Below are 21,243 nucleotides of genomic sequence, written 5' to 3' on the forward strand. Positions count from 1 at the left end.
GGTACCTCCCCCGAAGCTCCCATTGGCCGCGGTTCCCCATTCCCGGCCAATGGGAGCTGCGGGGGGCAGTGCCTGAAGGCATGGGCAAGGCATGGAGCCCTCTGCCCCCCTGCCCGGGGGCCGCAGGGACGTGGTGCACCCGGCACCGCAGGCCGGATCCAAAGCCCTGAGGGGCCGGATCCGGCCTGCGGGCCGTAGTTTGCCCACCCCTGCTCTATGCTGTCCCTGCATGGAAGGAATACTGTGCCAAGGAAAATCTTGATTTCAAGATTTTATTGCTTATTGATAATGCACCGGCTCATCCAATCAACCTGGACGACCTGTGCAAAAATGTCAAAGTTGTCTTTCTGCCACCTAACACCACATCACTCATCCAACCCATGGACCAAGGAGCCATCACTGCATTTAAGGCGTATTACTTACGCCGTACTTTCGACCAGCTCATCAGAGCTTCCGATGGGGAAGGCAAATCTACGATTCGGCAATTTTGGCGTGACTACAACATCCTGAAGTGCATCAATAACATTGGTGAGTCCTGGGCTGAAGTTACTCAGGTATGCATGAATGATGTGTGGCCTGAAAGTGTCAATGACTTAAAAGGATTTAACGATGTTGTCCCCGCTATGAAGAAAGATATTCTCGGCTTGGCCAAAAAGAAGGTTTTGATGAGGTGGAAGAAGCCGACGTTACACAACTTCTGCAATCACATGGAGAAGAACTAACCAATGAAGATCTGATGCAACTAGAGATGATGAGAGCAATGGAAGAAGAGGGCCAAGAAGTAGAAGAAGAACCAACCTTTCGAAATTTGATTGCCAAATGTCTTTCTGAAGCTTTCCAAATGATTGAAGCTGGCTTGCAAATCCTTAGTGATGATGATCCTGACAGGGAACGCAGCTCCAAAGTGATAAGGGGAGTTGGTCATTTAATGACTTGCTATAAAGAAATTTACCAAGAAAAAAAAGGAAAGCAAAACAACAATCTCTAGATGTGTTTTTTTCGAGTTCAGAAAGTTCAGCAAGAGGAGCAGCTGGACAATCCACCCTCTTCTACTCTCTGACTCCACTACCTCAACCAAGCTTCATACTCAGCAATGATGACTGTAGTATTAAATTCTTTCTTTAAAATTGTTTAAAACTTATACCTGTATTAAATTGCTTGTTTAAAATGTATATAATGCTTTTTGTCTGGCAAAAAAAAATAATTCCCTGGAACCTAACCCCCCCATTTACATTAATTCTTATGCGGAAATTGGATTCACTTAACATCGTTTCGCTTAAAGTCACATTTTTCAGGAAAATAAGTACAATGTTAAGTGAGGAGTTACTGTATCACCACGTGGTTGTAAAACAATTTTTAGCCACAGTACAATGATAGAATGTTAATCCAAAAGTAAGCAAATCCTGTTGCAGACCAGTATGCTAGACAGTTCATTTCATACACACCATAACCAAAGGAATGTCTCCTTTTATCTGACTGAAAACATCACCATTGTTTCTCACAGAATACAATAGGGGGTAATATGTAATGTGAGGAGATTGCATAGCTGTATATATTTTAGGAATTAAAGTTGGAATTTTCAAAGGGACCTAACTCTCTTAGGCCCTTTGAAAATTCCAGACTTAAATCTTTGTATATTAAAAAGACCCACAAACATTCAAACTTTTCTCTTTAAACTCTGTATTTTTTGTAGTTTGTATTTACATTTTTCATAATATTTAGGGTAGCTATTGTATGCAAGTAACCTATCCTGATACAATTTTTTTTAAAATCCCGTTATTATAGTCCATTAAAATTATGAACGTGTAACAGTCCCTCCAATTGTTATAGGGTGTTTTCAAACATTACCCTACCTCCTGGTCATCTACAATTTTCTATCTGTCAGTCCAGGTTCTTCTATTGATGCCTATCACTGTAATATTTGAATAACCTAGAGCAGATTTACTGGGCCACATTCTGATTTCCATTCCAGCGTTTTACACTACTCAGATCAGAATCTAGCAGCAGCAGGCCACTGGAGAATTCTTCGAGTGGAGTGGAACGCTGCACTGGTGTACAGCCGGCAGTGCCAGCTACCTTGCATTGGAGATCAAGGGGTTGCATCAGGCATGGGGAGTTGTTCCACGCCACTTCATTCTACCCATTGTCTACCAACATATAGTCCTTTAGGGACCACATGCCCATGCTGAGTCAGAACAGCCCCTAGGACTGGTGTAGATCTACCCACAGTCTAACTGGCTCCCTGTGGCTTTCCCCCCTCCTCTTCCCCTTCCCTGCACCAAGCAGAACTCTGATATAGAAGAGAATCTGGCCCATTATTTAGAAAATGTATTCATAGGAATTTCTATAGTGTTCATTATTGTATCTGAGCGCATAAGGCAAACAGATGAAGGAAAAGATTTGAAAAAAGTAAAGGCTATGGAGTCTATTCTACTGTCAAAACCCTTATGAACTGCTGTGCTATCTGAATAATATTATGCATGTGAATCAAGCAGAGTATAACTATAGTCATAGTGGCTGGAACTCACCTTGTTGCCCAGCTGTGGTGAGAGGAGCCCAGTGAATGGCAAAACTAATCATTTGGGCCTATTTCTCATGCAGCTTGTGATTGTGCTCATACTCAGAACAACTGTAATGAGGATTCTGGCCAGTGCATCTGTCCCCCTCACACGCAAGGACTAAAATGTGAACTCTGCGAGGACAATCACTGGGGTCTTGATCCTGAACATGGCTGTAAGGTATTGTATGCTTCCTAAAACCCTGCAATTATTTTAAGAAATTCACATTGTAGTAAGGGATTTACCAGTAAGTAAGTTGGTCAGAAGTGGCCTCAAGTTTTGAATGCCTCATTCCTGGTTGCCTGATTTGAGTGGAAACTGCTCGGCACTCAACAATTTAAATCGGTACTTTTGTATAAGCACCTACATATGGATTTAGAACCCTAAGCTTAGGCACCCATCTTTGAAAATCTTGGTCAGAGTGTGTACTTTGGACTGCAGCACAGGCCCTATTAAGAGTTTGCCATATGTTTTCTGACTCTAGCCAGGGGTGCTGTAGTTCTGGAATCTAGAATAGTTACTGTCAGTAGGAAATCTGCTTACTGTGCTATCTAATAGACATAATATTGTGCTTCTAAGAACAATCTAATCTAGTAAGTCTGACTTCATTCATTTTTAAAATAATGTATATTGTGTGTTTCACATTCTTAGGTCATTATATAAATATTATTGTCTCTCAGAGAATTATTTAAACATTAATAATTTGCTTAGATGTCTCTGTTGCTGAGCTAGTCCGGTGACCAGTGTAGAATGACTAACGTCTTTACTGCCATCATAAAATTAGATTAACATTCTATTTAAATCAAAGTTATGGGATGATTCCTGTTTCATGCATGGAGAAGTAATTAATTCCAACCGTAACCCTAACACCCTAACCCTAATTCCCCCCCCCCCCCAAAGGCACTGGGCCAAGCTTTAATGTAATCATAACATGTCTGGGATTTCAATAAACACAGTCCCATAATTTTGTACTAGTTGACTGCAGTGGTGATTCTTGTGGGCAAACTGCAAGGACAATAAACCTGAAAAGTCCTGCCAGAATGCAGTGCTGCATAGAATTTATGGCCAGTACAGCAGTCAGTAAAATTGTTGCATTTATTGAATTTTAATTTTTTAAAAATCAGGATTCCAACAAATTACTGTAATCTCTCAATAAAGCCTTCAATCTCATTGATTTATAACAAGTTCTTGCTTGCTTGCTTGCTTGCTTGGCAACCAAGTTTTAAATCTCTACAATGTCAACTAATATTCTGAATATTTGGTGCAGGATTGTGCCTGACCTCTGTGCGTGTTTGCTGAACCACAGGAGGAGTTGGGAGGCCCAGACCCTCCTGGGCCTTCCTGTCGAGTGGTGTGACTCCACACCCCACCAAATGGGCCAGTGCCTTATTGGTACAGTTGAACATATAGCAAACCCTGGAAGTTTTCTAACTGACTTCCCAGGCTAGAAAAATAGAATGTTGTCTTTTCATAGAACTGTCACAGAGAAATTATGCACTCCTTTCTGCTAAACCCTTTGCATTTCTCTTGCTTATATTTTACAAATTACTTTAATCCTGGCACCAAGCAATACACTCTGGGCTCAACCCTCGGCCGCAGTGAGTTTACACATGGCTCACCTAAGCTGTAAACCAACTTTCTGCTCCTCATTGTAGGCCAGCCTGGGCCTAACATGGCCCCTGGTATAATTTAGTGCAAGGTAAATTACATCAGCTGCAGGTAGTCACTGCTCCCAGGCCAGGATCTGGTGCAATGCCATTCACTCCTCCTGGTCCCTTCCAACTTCAGGCAAACCCCAACACGCCCCGGAGATGGAATGGGGGAGTGAATGCCATTCAGTCAGCTATTCTGGTTTTGTGCTACCCCAGGAATCTCCTATATTAGGGGGAAATCTTCATTTGCAGCTTTCTGCAGTGCTCAGTGGCACTAGCGGTTGAAGTAAATGCGAATTGGTGCCTGTATTTAAGAAACTTTAAGTGGTTGTATTTAAACACAACTCTTCTCAATATTTACCATAAATTATTAGAAATATCCGTTTTTTTCTTTTCATTGCTCCCCACGTAGGAACCCTTGCTTTATATCAGATATCATTGTGTAATAACTGTTGGCAAATGTTGCTTTCTTTATATTTGCCACTGTAAACTGACCATGCAGTTTGTTATAAGAAAGTTGCTTCTAAATAACTACTGTATATGAACTATGAGAACTTAAAATTCTTGCTTATTTTCTTTTTAGGCCTGTGACTGCAGTGATGTAGGTTCAACCAGTCTCCAGTGTGACTTACAGACAGGTCAATGCCAATGTAAAGATGAATTTGGAGGAGAAGACTGTTCTAGGTGTGCCTTAGGCTATAGGGACTACCCAGATTGTGTTTCCTGTGACTGTGACTTGAGTGGCACCAAAGCAGACAAATGTGATGAGAGTCAAGGAGTCTGTAGTTGTGAAGAAGAAACTGGCATTTGTGCCTGCAAGGTATAATATTCAACAGGAGTGAGAGATTGCTGGTTTTTGTTTGTTCCATTGTTTTAAATTGCCCTATAACTTTATTTTCAGGTTGTGGTCCTCGCATTATTAGACATGATCTTGCAGTCCTTTGCATAGGCAAATCTCTCAAAGAAATCAATGGGGATTTTTCTGTATTAGGAAACCAGGATCAGGTCCATATGTATGTTCATCCATAAAAGGTAGATTCTATCTAGCTGGAATGCTGAATCCCTGATAAGCTTAAAACTCCCACAGTACATTCCGACAGAACAATGATTGGATTTTTTATAGTCTTGCATAGGATTTTGAATATTTCACAACTGCAGTCTAATTGCAATACTGAATTCACATACACAGACACAGGTTTGTTCTCTTTATTTATTGCAACTGGGTGAAAGGCAAATCCATGTGTTTGTTCTAAAAATAAATTTTGCAGTGTGGGTTAAGAAGATTTCTGTGACAATCTTTTTTATGGTGCAGAGTGCCCTCTGGGACAGCAGCTAGTATTGCAGATCAGAAATGAATGATGATACATTTGTTTTATTTTCATATTTCATTAATAGGCTTTTCTCTATTTCATAATGGGTACAGAAGCCCATTATCATAAGACAAAAGACTGGCTATGAGTTCTGAGAATGTTTGTAGGTCTTATTAAGCTTATAGTAGTTTTGCCACTGACTTCAATGGGGACCAGGATTTCGCCTATTTATGTAACGAACTTTTCAATGGCAAGAATATCACATCAAAAAGTTTTAATTATACAAGTTCCTTGTATCCCATTTTTATTTAATGTTTTATTTCCTATGTGATTTTTGCCTCATCAATAGTATAAATAATAACAATTGTTACCCAATAACTCAAAAGAAAATTTTTTGATTCCATATTTAAAGGGATATTTTCTCAGAGCATCTCTGGGAAGTGTATTACACAAGAGAGAACCAATTCAGTATAGAAAAATTGTTCTGACCTCATTAGTAGTGCAGAGATAGCATTTCAACCCAAGGCCAGAGAAAAATATATTGTCTCGTTCCAAGACACTCTAGGGGTGTTGTGCTATTGGTATGAAACCTTTAGAATGCACCATTTGAATGGATATAGCTGGGAGAACAATTTCTGATGAAGGTGATTGTTTAGTAATATACAAGTACATCCCCTCTCCATTCTCCATTTTGGCAGATAATTGCTTCACCCACTTTGTAGAGATAGCTAGTGCATAGAAAGCATTTATACATACAAACCTGAATCAAAAATAACTTATTTTGATTAACAAATTAGTCTAATAAAATAAAAACATTTATTAAAGCTAATGTTTAAACTCAAGTTTACACAAGTTAAGAAGGAAGATACTATACATCTGGAGTCAGGCTTGAATTATGAGAGATTACAAGTATTGGTTACAAGGTTCACAAGATACATACATATTATATAACCAGCATAGACCCAGATTGGGGTGCGCGAGTTTTTAAAGCGTCACTGAATAAATGATCTTGTGTATGCCAGCCATACAATATATTTAGAGTCCAAGTCAGTATTAGTGTAACTAATTCAACTGATTCTATTTTTTAACCACAATAGTCTCCCCGAGGGGAGGTGCACCGTTCCTGGAGGTACTGGAATACCAGGTCGATGAGTGGAGTGGATGGAGCAAGCTCCTATTCCATCTCCCTGTTCCAAAAATCCATTTAATATATAGTCTTCTATTACTACTATGCACTTCTACAACTTCCTTCCATCCCAGGATATCAAAGCACATAAAAAAAAATTAGTTAAGCATCACAAAATATCTGTGAGATAGGTGCCTTAAATATTATTATCCTCATTGTACAGATGGAAAAACTGAAGCACAGAAACGTTATATTACTTGTACACAAGAAGTTTTTTATTGGAGTTGGGACTAAAATAAAACAAAGATTCTGACTACTAGACCTGTTTTATTACCCTAAAAGCTTCTTCCCTCAGAAATAGATCAAAAAAGCTTTATAAAGATTGGGAGGAACTGGCTAATGTAAATCCAAACCCTTTCATATGATGTAAAGCTACTAGCCAAATGTAAAACTTTAAGCTTTCTCCATTGCAACCAAATACACTCCTTAAAAGATACATTTAAACACATTGATATTAGTGAGATCTGTAATATCAGTCCTGTATCCCAAAAATGTTAAAGATGTGCCTGTGCCAGTAGAATTAGGGATATAAGTATGCCTAAGGCTTGGTCTACACTAACCCCCCTAATTCGAACTAAGGTACGCAACTTCAGCTACGTGAATAACGTAGCTGAAGTCGAAGTACCTTAGTTCGAACTTACCTTGGTCCACACTCGGCAGGCAGGCTCCCCCGTCGACTCCACGGTACTCCTCTCGCCGAGCTGGAGTACCGCAGTCGACGGCGAGCACTTCCGGGTTCGACTTATCGCGTCCAGACTAGACGCGATAAGTCGAACCCAGAAGTTCGATTGCCAGCCGCCGAACTAGCGGGTAAGTGTAGCCAAGGCCTAAGAGATGAACATCTACATCTAAAAGTCAGTAAAGATAGAAAAAAGTTTTTCTCCATATAAGTGAAAGTGGCCACACTCAAAGGAGTTGCTAAATACCTGTAAGTGTAGAAAGGGGTAGAAAGCCTCTCTCTTGAGGCTGCTGCGAAGGTGGCTGATCAGTGCCAACTGTAGTTGTGTTGGTTTTTATTTTTAAAGTGAACTCTATCCACTAGGAATTGGATTGACCTCACTAATTCATTTCACAGAAGCACATCCAGGCTCAGAGTCTGCCATCCTAACTCACACTGAGCAATACTCTTCTCTGTGAGTCATCCCATTTATTAGAAACAAAAAATCAATGGAATGTCAATTTTTTCCATAAAAAGCAACAGAGGGTCCTGTGGCACCTTTGAGACAAGCAGAAGTATTGGGAGCATAAGCTTTCGTGGGTAAGAACCTCACTTCTTCAAATGCAAGAACCTCACTTCTTGCATCTGAAGAAGTGAGGTTCTTACCCACGAAAGCTTATGCTCCCTATACTTCTGCTTGTCTCAAAGGTGCCACAGGACCCTCTGTTGCTTTTTACAGATTCAGACTAACACGGCTACCCCCCTGAATTTTTTCCATCTTTTTCTAAATTTGTGGCTGCTAATTTCTACTAGAATATTCCAGCATCTTATTTTTGCTTGGAAATAAATTAGCTGTGTTTTTAAAAAATGTTAGTTACGTATAACAATGGAAAAATTGCATCTACTGCACAACTGCTACTGTCAAGTAACACTGAACAGTCATAATACCTGTTATAAACTTGTTGCTACACCATTTGTATAGCAGGGAAGCATTGCCTTTCCTAAAAGATAGTCTTTCATTCAACTTGGAGAGCAATAAAATGTAAGCATATGTATTTTTTTCTCCAGGAAAATGTATTTGGGTTTCACTGCAGTGAATGCAAGACTGGAACCTTTGCTCTCCATGCTAGCAACCCTTTAGGATGCACGCCGTGTTTCTGTTTTGGGCTGTCAGAGTTTTGCTCAGAATTAGAAGACCATGTGAGAATTCCGGTAAGTAAAGCAATTTAAACTTTTGAGTCCAATTTTCTGCCACCACAGTGACTTGAATGAAATTGCATAGTTCTGTCATTCAGAGCTGAATTTGGTTCACTCTCTCATGTATGTAAAAGGTGTGGGGAGAATATGGAAGAAGAAAAAGTTAAGAAAGCTAAGCATTGGTATTCCCATTTCTAAAAGCACATATTTCACTGCTGCAGAAATGTAAAAGATAATTATAAAGATTGTGTCTCCATTTTTGTAACATGGCTATAGTATTTTTATTCCTCCTAACCAGAGTTTTAAAAATCTCACAGAAGCTGAAACTGTTTATAGTACATTAAATTTAGATGAAATAATACCGTAGGGTGCTTCTATTGTTCTTGGCATTGTAGGTAATCTTGACTCCAGATCAGTCCATTCTGCATGTGGTATCTCAAAGTAACCTCACTGGAACAGTTGAGGGTGTGTTTTCTCAGTTTTCTGATGTTTTACTGGATGCCACAACTGTCAGAGAACACTTGAAAACAGAGCCATTTTATTGGAGGTTACCAGACCAGTTCCAGGGAGACCAGGTGAGATATTTCAGCTAAGAACATGATAATGGTGTCTTACCCTGATTGCAAATGTCTCTGAATTACAATCGACTATTGTAATGAAAGAGTTGAAACGTTCTGAATTTAAAATTGTCGGACTTGTAGCATATATAACTACCGATTCACAATGTACATCTTCCCATGAGGTTTTACTTGTCTCTTAAGTCTGGGGGCATCAATACTTTATCACTATAATATTTTTCAGGGTTAGTATGGGGAAGAAATGTTGCTGATAAATAACCTTAAAGAGACTTCAACCATGACATTTTATACAGAAAATAGATTCTATAAACTTTTAATACTGAGGAATTAAATGAAATTGCATGGCACACCTTGAAACAGCAGAAGCCTAACAAAGACACATATGACTACTTTTTAGAAATGCGTATTTAACCTTGTTGCAAGATTTGCTGAGTTTAAGTTTATAGATTTTATAGTAAATTCTTCAAAGAACTGACAGATTTAAGTCTTCTGATGGCAGTGATATATTTTCAACCAGTATCCTTAGAGAGAATAAATGCAATAATGTATCATCCAAACAGCTCATGGCCTATGGAGGAAAACTGAAGTATACTGTTGCTTTTTATGCTTTGGATGGCTTTGGCACGTCAAACTTTGAACCACAGATTCTGATAAAGGGGGGTCGCACCAGTAAATTGGTCATCTATGTGGATATCTCTGCCCCACAAAATGGAGTAAGAATTGAGGAGGAAGTAGAAATGAAGGAGGTGAGCTCAAACATTTTGAACAAAGAAGGGGTGATAATGTAAGTGAATAAAGATGGCCTTTTCCAGAAAAAAATATTTGTGGGTGTTTTGATAAACAAATATCTGACTTAAAATGAAACTCAGTGAATAAAGTCCTTGAATTAAAATGCACATTAGGAGAAAAATGGCTGACTAATGTCACTTAATGAAAATAAATAAATGGGGAATTAAACTGAAATTTAGTTTCTTCAGTTGTTTATGTAATGCTTTGAAATGCTGATTATGGGAAGCTTTTGAAAATTAGATTGAGATCTGCATTAGCAAGTGAAATGCCCTTGAATGTTGTTTTCCTGAGCCAATCTGGCAGTTTAGTGATATTGTGTTATTGTGTCACAGAAAGGTTATCAACATTTGGGTTTGACTTGTAGCAAGGCAGGGACTAGGAATGTGTTGGGATCAGTATGCTGTCCAAAAGGAGGAAAGGAGCAACCCATATTTCTCTCTGGCAATCTTGTCTGGCCAGCTTCAATGAGTGGTGCAGATATGTTCTAAAATGAGATGCCCGCAGCTTCCTTTGACCAGATCACTGCGGTTAATGACTATATTTCTCAAAGGGTGGAAGGACGCGGGGGAGAGATTGTTGCCTCTAAACAAGTATGTGGCCATGAATATTTCTGATTTAATTAGTGTAAATTAATTCTCTTCCCCCTAGCATGTGTGGAAATACTTTAACTCTGTGTCTGACCAATCTGTCACACGTTCTGACTTCATGTCAGTGCTTAGCAACGTTGAGTATATCCTTATCAAGGCATCATATGGCCAAGGACTACAGCAAAGCAGGTAAAGCATCCTCTGAATCTGTTGTATTAATTTTAGCTTAATCTAGGAATAGTCCTAACTAGACTTGGCAGATTTCAATTTTTATTTTTTATAATTTCTATGGAGAACATCGATGTAGAATTTTACACTTTTTATCAATTTGAAATTTTCACAGTTGTGCAAACTGATGGGTTTTAAACACTTAAAATTTTTTAAATTGATTACAATCTTTCTAGTTTGTGGGAAATTATGGTGGGGTCAGACTATGGGGAGTGGGGGTCAGACATTAATTATTTAATAACAGTAGATAATGAGATTCAAAAAGTTAAAGCTTTAGAACCACTAAAACATAAGCACCTATTGCCTTGAATTGAAGCAGGATTGCCTCTAAATTCCTTCATTTTCTGTGAAGTGCTAAGTGTCACTGCTGCTTGTATTAGTACGAAAGCTCATAAAGAAGCACAATGACTTGTCTACTAAGACAGCAGAGGCACTGGATATGCTTATATATCTCCTAAATGAACTGTCTCCCATCTTACTCTTACGGTTATTGACTTACTCACTGCAGTACTGACACGTTTGTATACTTTTAATTTTCAAATGAAAAACAAGCTTGTTCATGAAAAAATAAAAATTATTGAATGTGAAAATGTTGGGCCTGATTGTACACTGCCTCACTACTGGTGTAAAACACTTCCAAATCAGAATGATAGCATTTTACACCCCCTTTGGATTTACTTTGAACTAAAAATGGTAGAGAGATGATATTTCACCACATGCATTTGTCTGCTAGGAAATAAGAGCATATTTAACAGAGATGGGCCCTAACCAAACCCCCACATCAGGACATTCCTGAATTTTGAAAAAAGGTTATCTCTGCATCAAAACTCTGTGGCTTTGACATGCCAAACCAAAATCTCTGATCCAAACACCCTTGAACTTTACAAAACTTTGGATCTGAACTTTATAGCTTGGGTTCAGCTTTATTCACTGGATATTCATATTCTCTTACTCTTCATCTAAACATTTCTTGTAGAATTGCAAATATCTCAATGGAAATTGCAGTGAAGGCTGAGGAGATGCATTTGGGCAGAGAAACAGCACACCTCATAGAGCAATGTGAGTGTCCTACTGGCTATGCTGGACTCTCATGTCAGGTACGCAGCTGCTTATCAAACAAAATACCTTTTGATGTGTCTTTATTTCTAATAAAACATCTTAAAATATATACCCATATTTTTTTCTTTTTTCTGCAGAGCTGTGCGTTGGGGTACTACAGGGCGAAACATGTAGACCTGAATATAAAAGAGCCTCGCCAATTGATTGCTCCTTGTGTGCCATGTCAGTGCAACAACCACAGTGAGACTTGTGATCTGGAAACAGGAAAGTGCCTGGTATGTACATTTCCATTGTTGTGTTGGTTTTGCCAGAACATCCAATGTCCATAGTCTACCAGCTCAGGAAAGAATTTCTAAAGCATATGACGCTGTGACACTCCAGTGGGACACATACATTTAAACGTAATAATGGAAAATATCAGAGGACTTGTCTTCACTTTGGGGGTAAGTCGACTTAAGTTACGCTACTCCAGCTATGTGAATAATATAGCTGGAGTCAATGCAGCTTAGGTCGACTTACCCCGGAGTCTTCACTGCGCTGCATCAACGGGAGATGCTCTCCGGTCGACTTCCCTTACTCTTCTCGGAGAGCTGGAGTACTGGGGTCTACCGGAAAGTGCTCTGCCGTCGAATTAGCGGGTCTTCACTAGACCCGCTAAATCGATTGCTGCTTCATTGATTGCAGCAGCGCGATCTACCTGTAGTGAAGACCAGCCCTCAGTAATCCTACTTAGTTTCCTTTAGTGAAATCACTGAATGTTTTAAAGGAGATCTGACTCAAGACCTTAAAATTATGAAATTCCTATTATATGTTTTTGTCTTGTTTTTAGTATGTCCCAAACAGTTGTTTGCCTATTTATTGTTTTGCTGCTGAGATTTAAAGGTCCAGTCCTTGGGTCTTGCCGAGCTGAGCATAGGCACCTAAAGGTGGAGAGGAAACGTAGCAATATACTGCCCCTCACCCCCAAAATTGTACAAAGGCCAGATAATCTTTTGTAAGAATTATAATTTTCTCTATTGTGTTTGGTTTTGAAGTAACTGTTGTGCTTGCTTTTCAAGGCTGGCTTACTTTCTTTGAATTGCATGTTAAATTCACATTTTAAAAAATATTTCCTACTGTCCCTCTGGCTTGTTAACAGTTCTTGCTTTGCCAGGCCTAACCCGACTCTAAAGCTTGAGTCAGAAAGCACCTTGGGGTTCACTGACTTATTAGTCTAAGACCACAAATTATAGATCCAGAGTTTGTTACTCCAGTAAATGTCAGCCATTCCCTCAACCTCAGGTTGTAAGTGTGTATAAGTAACCCTCTCGGAAGATAGTTAATTGTGCTTCAGTCAGAAGGGGAAATCAAAAAAGGCACTCATCATCCTCTTTCTGAAGCCCAAGCTATTCACTTCTTTAAAACACCTGATCTCCACTGGCCTTCGTAGCAAGATCCCTTAGTGCATTTCTGACCTCTGCTGGTCTCAGATTGAGGGGTATCTTGCATTACTACTGTTCACTAGCTTCAACTAGTCTAGTAGTCTACTAGCATTGTCTAGTAGAAGAAGACACTGATATCGCTATAGGGGGAATAATAAATTTATTTTCTTTGCTATCTAATTTTGTATGGATTAATTAAACAGTGGGTGTGCAGGCTTCATTTATGAACATTTTGTAGTTCAATTATCATGATTATTGAAACTTTGTTTTAGTTCTAGGCAGCCAGTTGAATTTTCCATCAGATGCTCATTTATTTTAATGGCTTTTTTTTCCCTAGTACCCTCATTTCCTGCCCCTAATTGAATTCATAGTAGTGTATATCAAAAACGTCTGAGGATCAGGAAAGAAATTAGGTCAGCATGGTTGGCAGGGCACTGAGGGAAAATAAAGCATGTGTGTGATAGGCTGATTTGTGGAAACACAAAATGTTCTTCAGCACAGAAAATGCTGGCTGACTGTGATATTAAAGATGATTAGTAAAGACTGCACCAATTTTTTGATTGGAGAGATAACATTCTTGTTGCTGTTTTAAACTGTGTGAATTTCTTGTTGTGTACCAGAACTGCAGAGATAACACAGCTGGTGAGCACTGTAGTGTTTGTGCCCCAGGCTACTATGGGAAAGTAATTGGATCTGTCAATGACTGCTCTCTTTGTGCCTGTCCCAGAACCAACCCGACGAGGTAACCAAACATTCTGAACTCTGATGTGCATTTGATCACAACACTGGGGCTTGCTAGCACCCCAACAATAAAGGGGCCTGTCTTTATTATATCTCCTTACTTGTAGGGGTTTGCATGTCATCTGTTTTTTACCTGTATGGGGCTGAACCTTGTACGTGGAGTTATCCAGCCTCAGAGGATTTTGAATTGTAAAAGTGGCATAGAATAAGTCAGTTAAGTTGCTTGCTGGATCCAATTCTGTCAAATAGAAGGGTTTGTTTAGAGAGTTCATGTTTCTGCCATGCACTAATATAAGCCTAGTCCCACTTGTTACTTTAATAAGGAATTTTTTTTATCACAAAGAGCCGTTTCCCCTTTGTCCATGTGTGCATCTTCCACTGGTATCCGTTCGAAATGTGAATGAATGCCTTTTGTGTGAGGTTTCCCCATTATCTGTTTTACAGAGGGACAATTCATCATATTTTGAAAGAGAAATTACTGTGTATACACACAAGCTCTTTTTCAGAAACCTCAAGCTTGAAAGGCAATATGTATGGATGACTGAGCTCAAGCCTGCGACCCAGGAACTCCTGAGTTCTAATCCTAGTCCTCGTGAGATGTGAGGCTTTGGCCATGACAATCAACCCTCCTACCTCACTTTCCTCACCTGTAAAATGGGCATGGGTAATGGTCCAAAATGACTTAAGATCTGCACATCAGTGTGTGCTGGCACAACTCCTGGCAGAAGGCCCACAGTGGCACAGAGTATCCCTTCTTGTTAGGGAGCCTGCAGCATATTATCTCTGTGTAAGAAGAGAGCAGCACTTGCTAGTGTTATGGTCTGGCTCAAGGAGACAGGATAGGTACTGATTTAGAGCTTCCCTTTGACATCTTCCATCAGCATGGTTCCAATGAAGCCCTGATCACAACTTAAACATGTCTTTCCACAGCAGAACAGCTGAGGGAAGGTGACAGCAGAAACACTGTCCTCCCTCAAGCAGGGATGAAATTCCTCTGGGGGGGACGAGAGGCAAGATTTAAGCAGCTTCATCAAGGAGAACTTAGTTCAATATCAGGCTGTTTAAGTGAGCTTCTTTTATATTGAATACACAGCACGGGCTTAACCTTTTATTGAAGTACATAGGCTGATACTCTAATGTAGTACACAGTTATCAAATAGCAGTGAATTTATAAACGTTTTCAAGATATATAAAGATTTCACAGCATAAACCCTATTACACTACATCACAGCGAATGAATGACACTGCAGCTTACAATATTTTGTGTTTTAAATGTCATGTGTTCACCTGGTAAGACTGCAGATGTCTGAACTTGTATAGTCTTGCATTTGGATTGTATCTGTTATTTAGTAACTCTTTCTTCCTTTAGCTTTAGTCCCACTTGTGTTCTGAAAGATGGTCATGATTTCCACTGCGATGCTTGTCTCACTGGATATGAAGGGCAATACTGTGAAAGGTGAGATACATTTATGCTCCAGGAGGTTTTTGAAAAACCCTGCACATGTCTGTACCGTTAATGGAGTACTCAATTTGCATGTGATGCTTTTTTTATAATAAATGGAATGGCTTAGAGTGATTTGTAGATTACTGTACATAGACTAATAATTACAAATATTATGCTCCTCAATCACCTATGCAACACCTTAGATCAGTTAGTGATAATGAAAAAGAGAGGGTTTTTTGCTAATAGATTTAAAAATAATTTCCAGTATCTCTTGTCCCCCATAGGTGTTCTCTAGGCTATTATGGTAATCCTGCAATGCCCGGCGGCAGCTGTCAACAATGTCAATGCAATCCAAGTGGCTCGATTCACAATAATTGTGATCACATATCTGGACAGTGCATCTGTAAGCAGGGTGTGACAGGACAACTGTGCGATGCATGTGAACCCAAACACATCCTTGTGGAAAACGAATGTGTTTGTAGGTGTTTTTTCTTGTCTCTCACTGGGTTTGCGGTGGTCAGGTGGCATTTGTGTGGTTGTGAAGTGCTTGGTAGTAAAAAAAAAAAATGATCAGCCTTGTACATAACCTACTTTTACATTGAATTACTAATGTAAGGTCAGATTCTGCCTGACTTTTACATGACTGGCCAGTGGAGTGGGAGGGGTACAAGGAGCCAGTGGAATTACAGCAGCATAGAATATGTTTCGTTGGGCCTGATTCTCTTTCCAAAGCAGTATGAATACGTCAGCTTCAATGGTATTAGTCTGGATTTACACCAATGTAAGTGCGGGGGTCTGACCCTCAGACTTACACTGGTGTTAAACTGGTGTGTGTGTGTGTGTGGTCAGAATCAGATGCTGTTTTTAAAACATACCACAGAATGTACAATATTGTATACTATCAATATTATTTGTAGACTTTCTTAACACACAAAGTGTATGTATGTTATATGTAAATTTAAAGTAATGTTTCCTTTTCAAAGAATGCCTTTTTATAGTAACATTACTCCCCTTTTTTTAAAATGTTTCTTCAGCTTGTGATGATGACTGCACAGGTGTTTTGTTAAATGACTTGGATCACCTGGACAAAGCCATATTTTCGGTAAACTTCACTGGTGTTACCTTTGCACCATATGGGATATTGGCAGATGTGGAGAATACAACAAAATACATGAAGGTAAAAAATAAATAATGGAAATATTTACTGGCACCTTGTAAACAAAACTTAGGGCTGGTTCTGATCTCACTTACTTTGGGGTAAGTCAAGAGTAACGTTCTTAAAGTTAATGGCTTTAGAATGGTGTCTGATATAAAACTGGTGTACATCAGATCAGTATATGACCATAAATTTGCTTTCAGAATGTCAGACTATTTTCCCTGAGCCTCCCCAGATGTCTATATAACATTGTACTAGTTTTCTTGTGTCTAATATTTAATAAATATTATTGTACCACATTACCATGCACATGTTTCACTTTAATATTTTTAGCCAGATCCTCAGCTGAAGTCCGTGGAGCCATATCAATTTACTCCAGCTGCAGGCAGGTCATTTATTTTCAGTAGAACAGAGATAACCTTGAGGGACCTGCACACTACAAGAAAGTAGAAAATCAAGTCATGAATTGGTTTCTCAGTTGGTCCCATTGCTGAAGGTAGTGAGGGATCTGGCAGTGTGTTGTTTCTTCCCTAATGAGTTCTGCTGCTGTAGAGGGTAATATGGGACACATTGGCTGCTTGCTTTGCTTATGCTTGCCTGACAGTAGTAGGTGCTTTCCTCTGTGACCTATACCAGAAAAAAGCAACAGAGGGTCCTGTGGCACCTTTAAGACTAACAGAAGGTGCCACAGGACCCTCTGTTGCTTTTTACAGATTCAGACTAACACGGCTACCCCTCTGATACTTGATACCAGAAAAGAAATACAAGATAGGATTTTTCAGAACGTCAAAAGATTTCAGTCCCAGAACTGCATGTTGTTTGAGCCCCCCTTACTCCTCCCCACCATTGAACTGATTATACTATCGAACAATTGCTTTATTAAGCTGGTGGGAGATTGGATTGGAAGCAGATGACTGGGCATGCAGGTAAGTTTAAGACTGGTTGTTTCGTGAGTTCACTATGTAAACATGGGCTTTCGTGTCCCATCTCCATTACATTCTTCCTACTCAGCAACCTTCTTGTTTTTCTTTTCTGGGTCATTCCTATTATTAGAAATGATATTACCATAATGCCTCGGAGCTCTAGTTGTGGGCCAGTAATCCATTGTGTTAGGCGCTGTGCAAACACAGAACAAAAGACAATCTCTGCCCCAAAGAACTTACAATCAAATTCTTCCTTAAAAACAATCACCCTGTTTGTGGTGGAGGTCTGTAGTTCCCAAAGTTTGGCTGCAAAGATGCTGCGAACAAGCTGTCATGGTAACCTAAGTTCCTTCTAAGCTGTGCGGCTGTGCAGCAGGCTATCCAGGGCTGCGCAGGCAGAGAGAGGTGCCCCTCCCCTGGCCCAGCCCAGCCCTGCCAGAGCTGCCAGGGAAAGGTGCCCCTCCCTCAGCCCTGAGTTGTTGGGGTGAGAGAAGGCTGGGGGGAGTCCTCTCTCCCTGCCACAGCCCCGGGGAAGCCTGCACCCCAAACCTCTCATCCCTGACCCCACCCCAGAGCCTTCACCCCCAGCTGGAGCCCTCACCCCCTGCACCCCACTCCTCTGCCCCAGCCCTGAGCCCCCTCCTGCACCCTGAATGCCTCATCCCCAGCCCTACCTCAGAGACCGAACCCCCAGCCAGAGCCCACATCTCCCTGCACCCCAACCTTCTGCTCCAGCCCTGAGCCCCCTCCCACACTCCAAACCCCTCGACCCCCACCCCCGCCACACATCATCTCCATATTGGTGCACATAACAAAATTCATTCCACACATGGATGTAAAAAATTTGAGGGAACACTGATGGTAGCTGGTGCAAAGAATTTTGGGGAACATTTAGGAACAACAATTCTTGCTACACAAGACTGAACAGAAACAGATACGCTTTTCTAGAGCAGAGGGGTTGGGCTGGGTGGGAAGAAACTTAGCAGCTGAAAAAAAGCACTACAGGACTGGCTCTTTGGTAAATTTCTGCCATTGCCCTGCACAGTTCTGGTGTTTTCCCTTGCCTTTGGTGTGGCACTTTTTCTGCTGCAAACTTAACCTGTGCCTAAATGTTTGAGGCTGAATGTTCTCCATGGATCTCTGAAATGTGTGTTAACAGTAAAGACTTTGAGGCATGGACAGCCTAATCCTCATTAAGGAGAAACTCAACTGCTCCATCTTAACTCACATATATTGTATTTCCAACTGTGATATTCCATGTATTCACGTGCTTGGTGCATCACAGCTTTGTGAATTCGGTTAAAATATTATAGGGGTACTTGTCATTGAAAACTAGGTTAATGTAGCCCTGCCTCTGTCCCTGCACAAAGCCAGTGTAAAAGGCATGCAGATTGGTGGAACAGAATCTTCCATGCTTCACAGCGACCAAAATAAGAGTGTGTAGTGAAAAGTGCCTACTCAGCAATAACTGTAGCGAGACAAACTCTAAAGTATAAGTAAAACCACATTTTTCTTTGTATTCTGCCATATCCTGACAGATGATTGATAAAGTGAGGCTTCTTATGCTGATGCATGCTGCAAATTAAAATGAAATTGAGTTAGACAAATAATATTTTCTTTTATAAATGATATCCAGATTGAACCCTTAAGGATGTAATTTAATATTTTTATGTTTATGATTGGAGGATCACCTTGATTGAATTACAGATTTATATTTGGTCAGAGATCATCTTACCCTTTCTTTTTAATCATGTTGCCATTGTTTTATGTACTAAATATATAGAAATATTGCACTATTTCAATACTTGTGTAATAATAGAATTAGCTTTTACTTTGTAATTGTTTCGTATTCTTGTAGGAAAATCATCTCTTTTGGCATATACTTTTAAAAACATATCATATGTTTAGCACTTTAATGCTAAAATGAAAACTGATTTTTTGTGAAAATAACTATCACAAAATAAATATCAGCTTCAATTTCCCCTTCAGTGCACATATTTTGGCATATAAGTCAAATGATCTAAACCAGCTGTCACTGTGCTGATAACTGAGATGCTCAAGTTGTAAGAAACCTCTATGGAATTTTGGACTCCGGGATAGTTGTCAGGGTTATGGCTATAGTCCTGTTCATGTTGTGCCAAAATAATTCCTAACCATTGCGGCTAAAGAAATTATCTGGTAACTTTAGAGAATAAAATGCTAACACCTGCTTACCTTCCCTTTGAGTGATGTCAGACATACTTGTTTCTTTCTCTTTCTGGCTCACCTAAAAATTGCACCCCTTCTGAGATAAGCAAAAGTAAATCCAACTGAAAACCAAATTTAAAAAATATCCAGTCTCTTTCACTGGGTCACAGGGTCTGTCAATCTTGTCTCCTCTCCATTGCATTGCATCAAAGCCCCCTGATGGTCTCCCAAAATCAAAGAGAGGGGTCTCTTCCATCCTCCCTCTTCCACAAGTGTCAGTCTTGGGACTCTCAAGAATGAAGTAGGCATCAAACCAACAAGAATTATTGTTATAAGCTGGGGACGCATCAGTTAGAAGTTAACAGAGGAGGAGAACGACCTCGGAGTATTGGTTGATCACAGGATGACTATGAGCCGCCAATGTGATATGGCCATGAAAAAAGTTAATGCAGTCTTGGGATGCATCAGGCGAGGTATTTCCAGTAGAGATAAGGAGGTGTTAGTACCGTTATACAAGGCACTGGTGAGACCTCATCTGGAATACTGTGTGCAGTTCTGGTCTCCCATGTGGATGGGATGAAGGATGAATTCAAACTGGAACAGGTACAGAGAAGGGCTACTAGGATGATCCAAGGAATGGAAAACCTGTCTTATGAAAGGAGACTCAAAGAGTTTGGCTTGTTTAGCCTAACCAAAAGAAGGCTGAGGAGAGATATGATTGCCCTCTATAAATATATCAGAGGAATAAATACCAGGGAGGGAGAGGAATTATTTAAGCTCAGTACCAATGTGAACACAAGAACAAATGGATATAAACTGACCATCAGGAAGTTTAAACTTTAAATTAGACGACGGTTTCTAACCATCAGAGGAGTAAAGTTCTGGAACAGCCTTCCAATGGGAGTAGTGGGGGAAAAAGACATATCTGGCTTCAAGACTAAGCTTGACAAGTTTATGGAGGGGATGGTATAATGGGATAGCCTAATTTTGGCAATTAATTGGTCTTTGACTATTAGCGGTAAATATGCCCAATGCCCTGTGATAGGATGTTAGATAGGGTGGGATCTGAGTTACTACAGAGAATTCTTTCCTGGGTGTCTGACTGGTGAGTCTTGCCCACATGCTCAGGGTTTAGTTGATCGCCATATTCGGGGTCAGGAAGGAATTTTCCTCCAGGGCAGATTGGCAGAGGCCCTAGGGGTTTTTCGCCTTCCTCTGCAGTGTGGGGCATGGGTCATTTGCTGGAAGATTCTCTGCATCTTGAAGTCTTTAAACCATGATTTGAGGACTTCAATGGCTCAGACACAGGTTTGTTACAGGAGTGGGTGGGTGAGATTCTGTGACCTGCGTTGTGCAGGAGGTCAGACTAGATGATCATAATGGTCCCTTCTGACCTTAAGTCTATGATTCTATGATTCTTCAAAAGCTACTGCCAGGATTTCCAAGGGCCTTGCCCTGGAGAAACCCAGAGGTACTGCTTCTGGTCCTTTCCCAGTAAGTGTCTGTCTGTCTGCTTAGCAAGAATCATAGCAGGTATTGGTCTTTCCCTAGTCTTTCCCTGTTCTGAGG

The 21,243-nt window shown here is 40.1% G+C and overlaps 1 protein-coding gene and 1 pseudogene across 1 annotated transcript in view; one reads left to right on the plus strand and one right to left on the minus strand.

Moving 5' to 3' along the window:
• Positions 1–21,243, plus strand: part of LAMA1 (laminin subunit alpha 1) — a 145,775-nt gene that overhangs the window by 79,045 nt on the left and 45,487 nt on the right. The window contains exons 22-33 of the mRNA XM_005303098.5: positions 2,602–2,738; positions 4,794–5,030; positions 8,433–8,576; positions 8,957–9,136; positions 9,700–9,885; positions 10,577–10,704; positions 11,720–11,840; positions 11,940–12,077; positions 13,844–13,965; positions 15,334–15,420; positions 15,693–15,886; positions 16,443–16,585. Coding sequence (XP_005303155.2) covers positions 2,602–2,738; positions 4,794–5,030; positions 8,433–8,576; positions 8,957–9,136; positions 9,700–9,885; positions 10,577–10,704; positions 11,720–11,840; positions 11,940–12,077; positions 13,844–13,965; positions 15,334–15,420; positions 15,693–15,886; positions 16,443–16,585 — 1,817 coding nt within the window. The remainder of the gene's footprint in view (positions 1–2,601; positions 2,739–4,793; positions 5,031–8,432; positions 8,577–8,956; positions 9,137–9,699; positions 9,886–10,576; positions 10,705–11,719; positions 11,841–11,939; positions 12,078–13,843; positions 13,966–15,333; positions 15,421–15,692; positions 15,887–16,442; positions 16,586–21,243) is intronic.
• Positions 6,628–6,752, minus strand: LOC112060344 (U2 spliceosomal RNA; annotated as a pseudogene).

Source organism: Chrysemys picta, chromosome 2 (genome assembly GCF_011386835.1).
Source record: "Chrysemys picta bellii isolate R12L10 chromosome 2, ASM1138683v2, whole genome shotgun sequence".
Lineage (NCBI taxonomy): Eukaryota > Metazoa > Chordata > Testudines > Emydidae > Chrysemys > Chrysemys picta.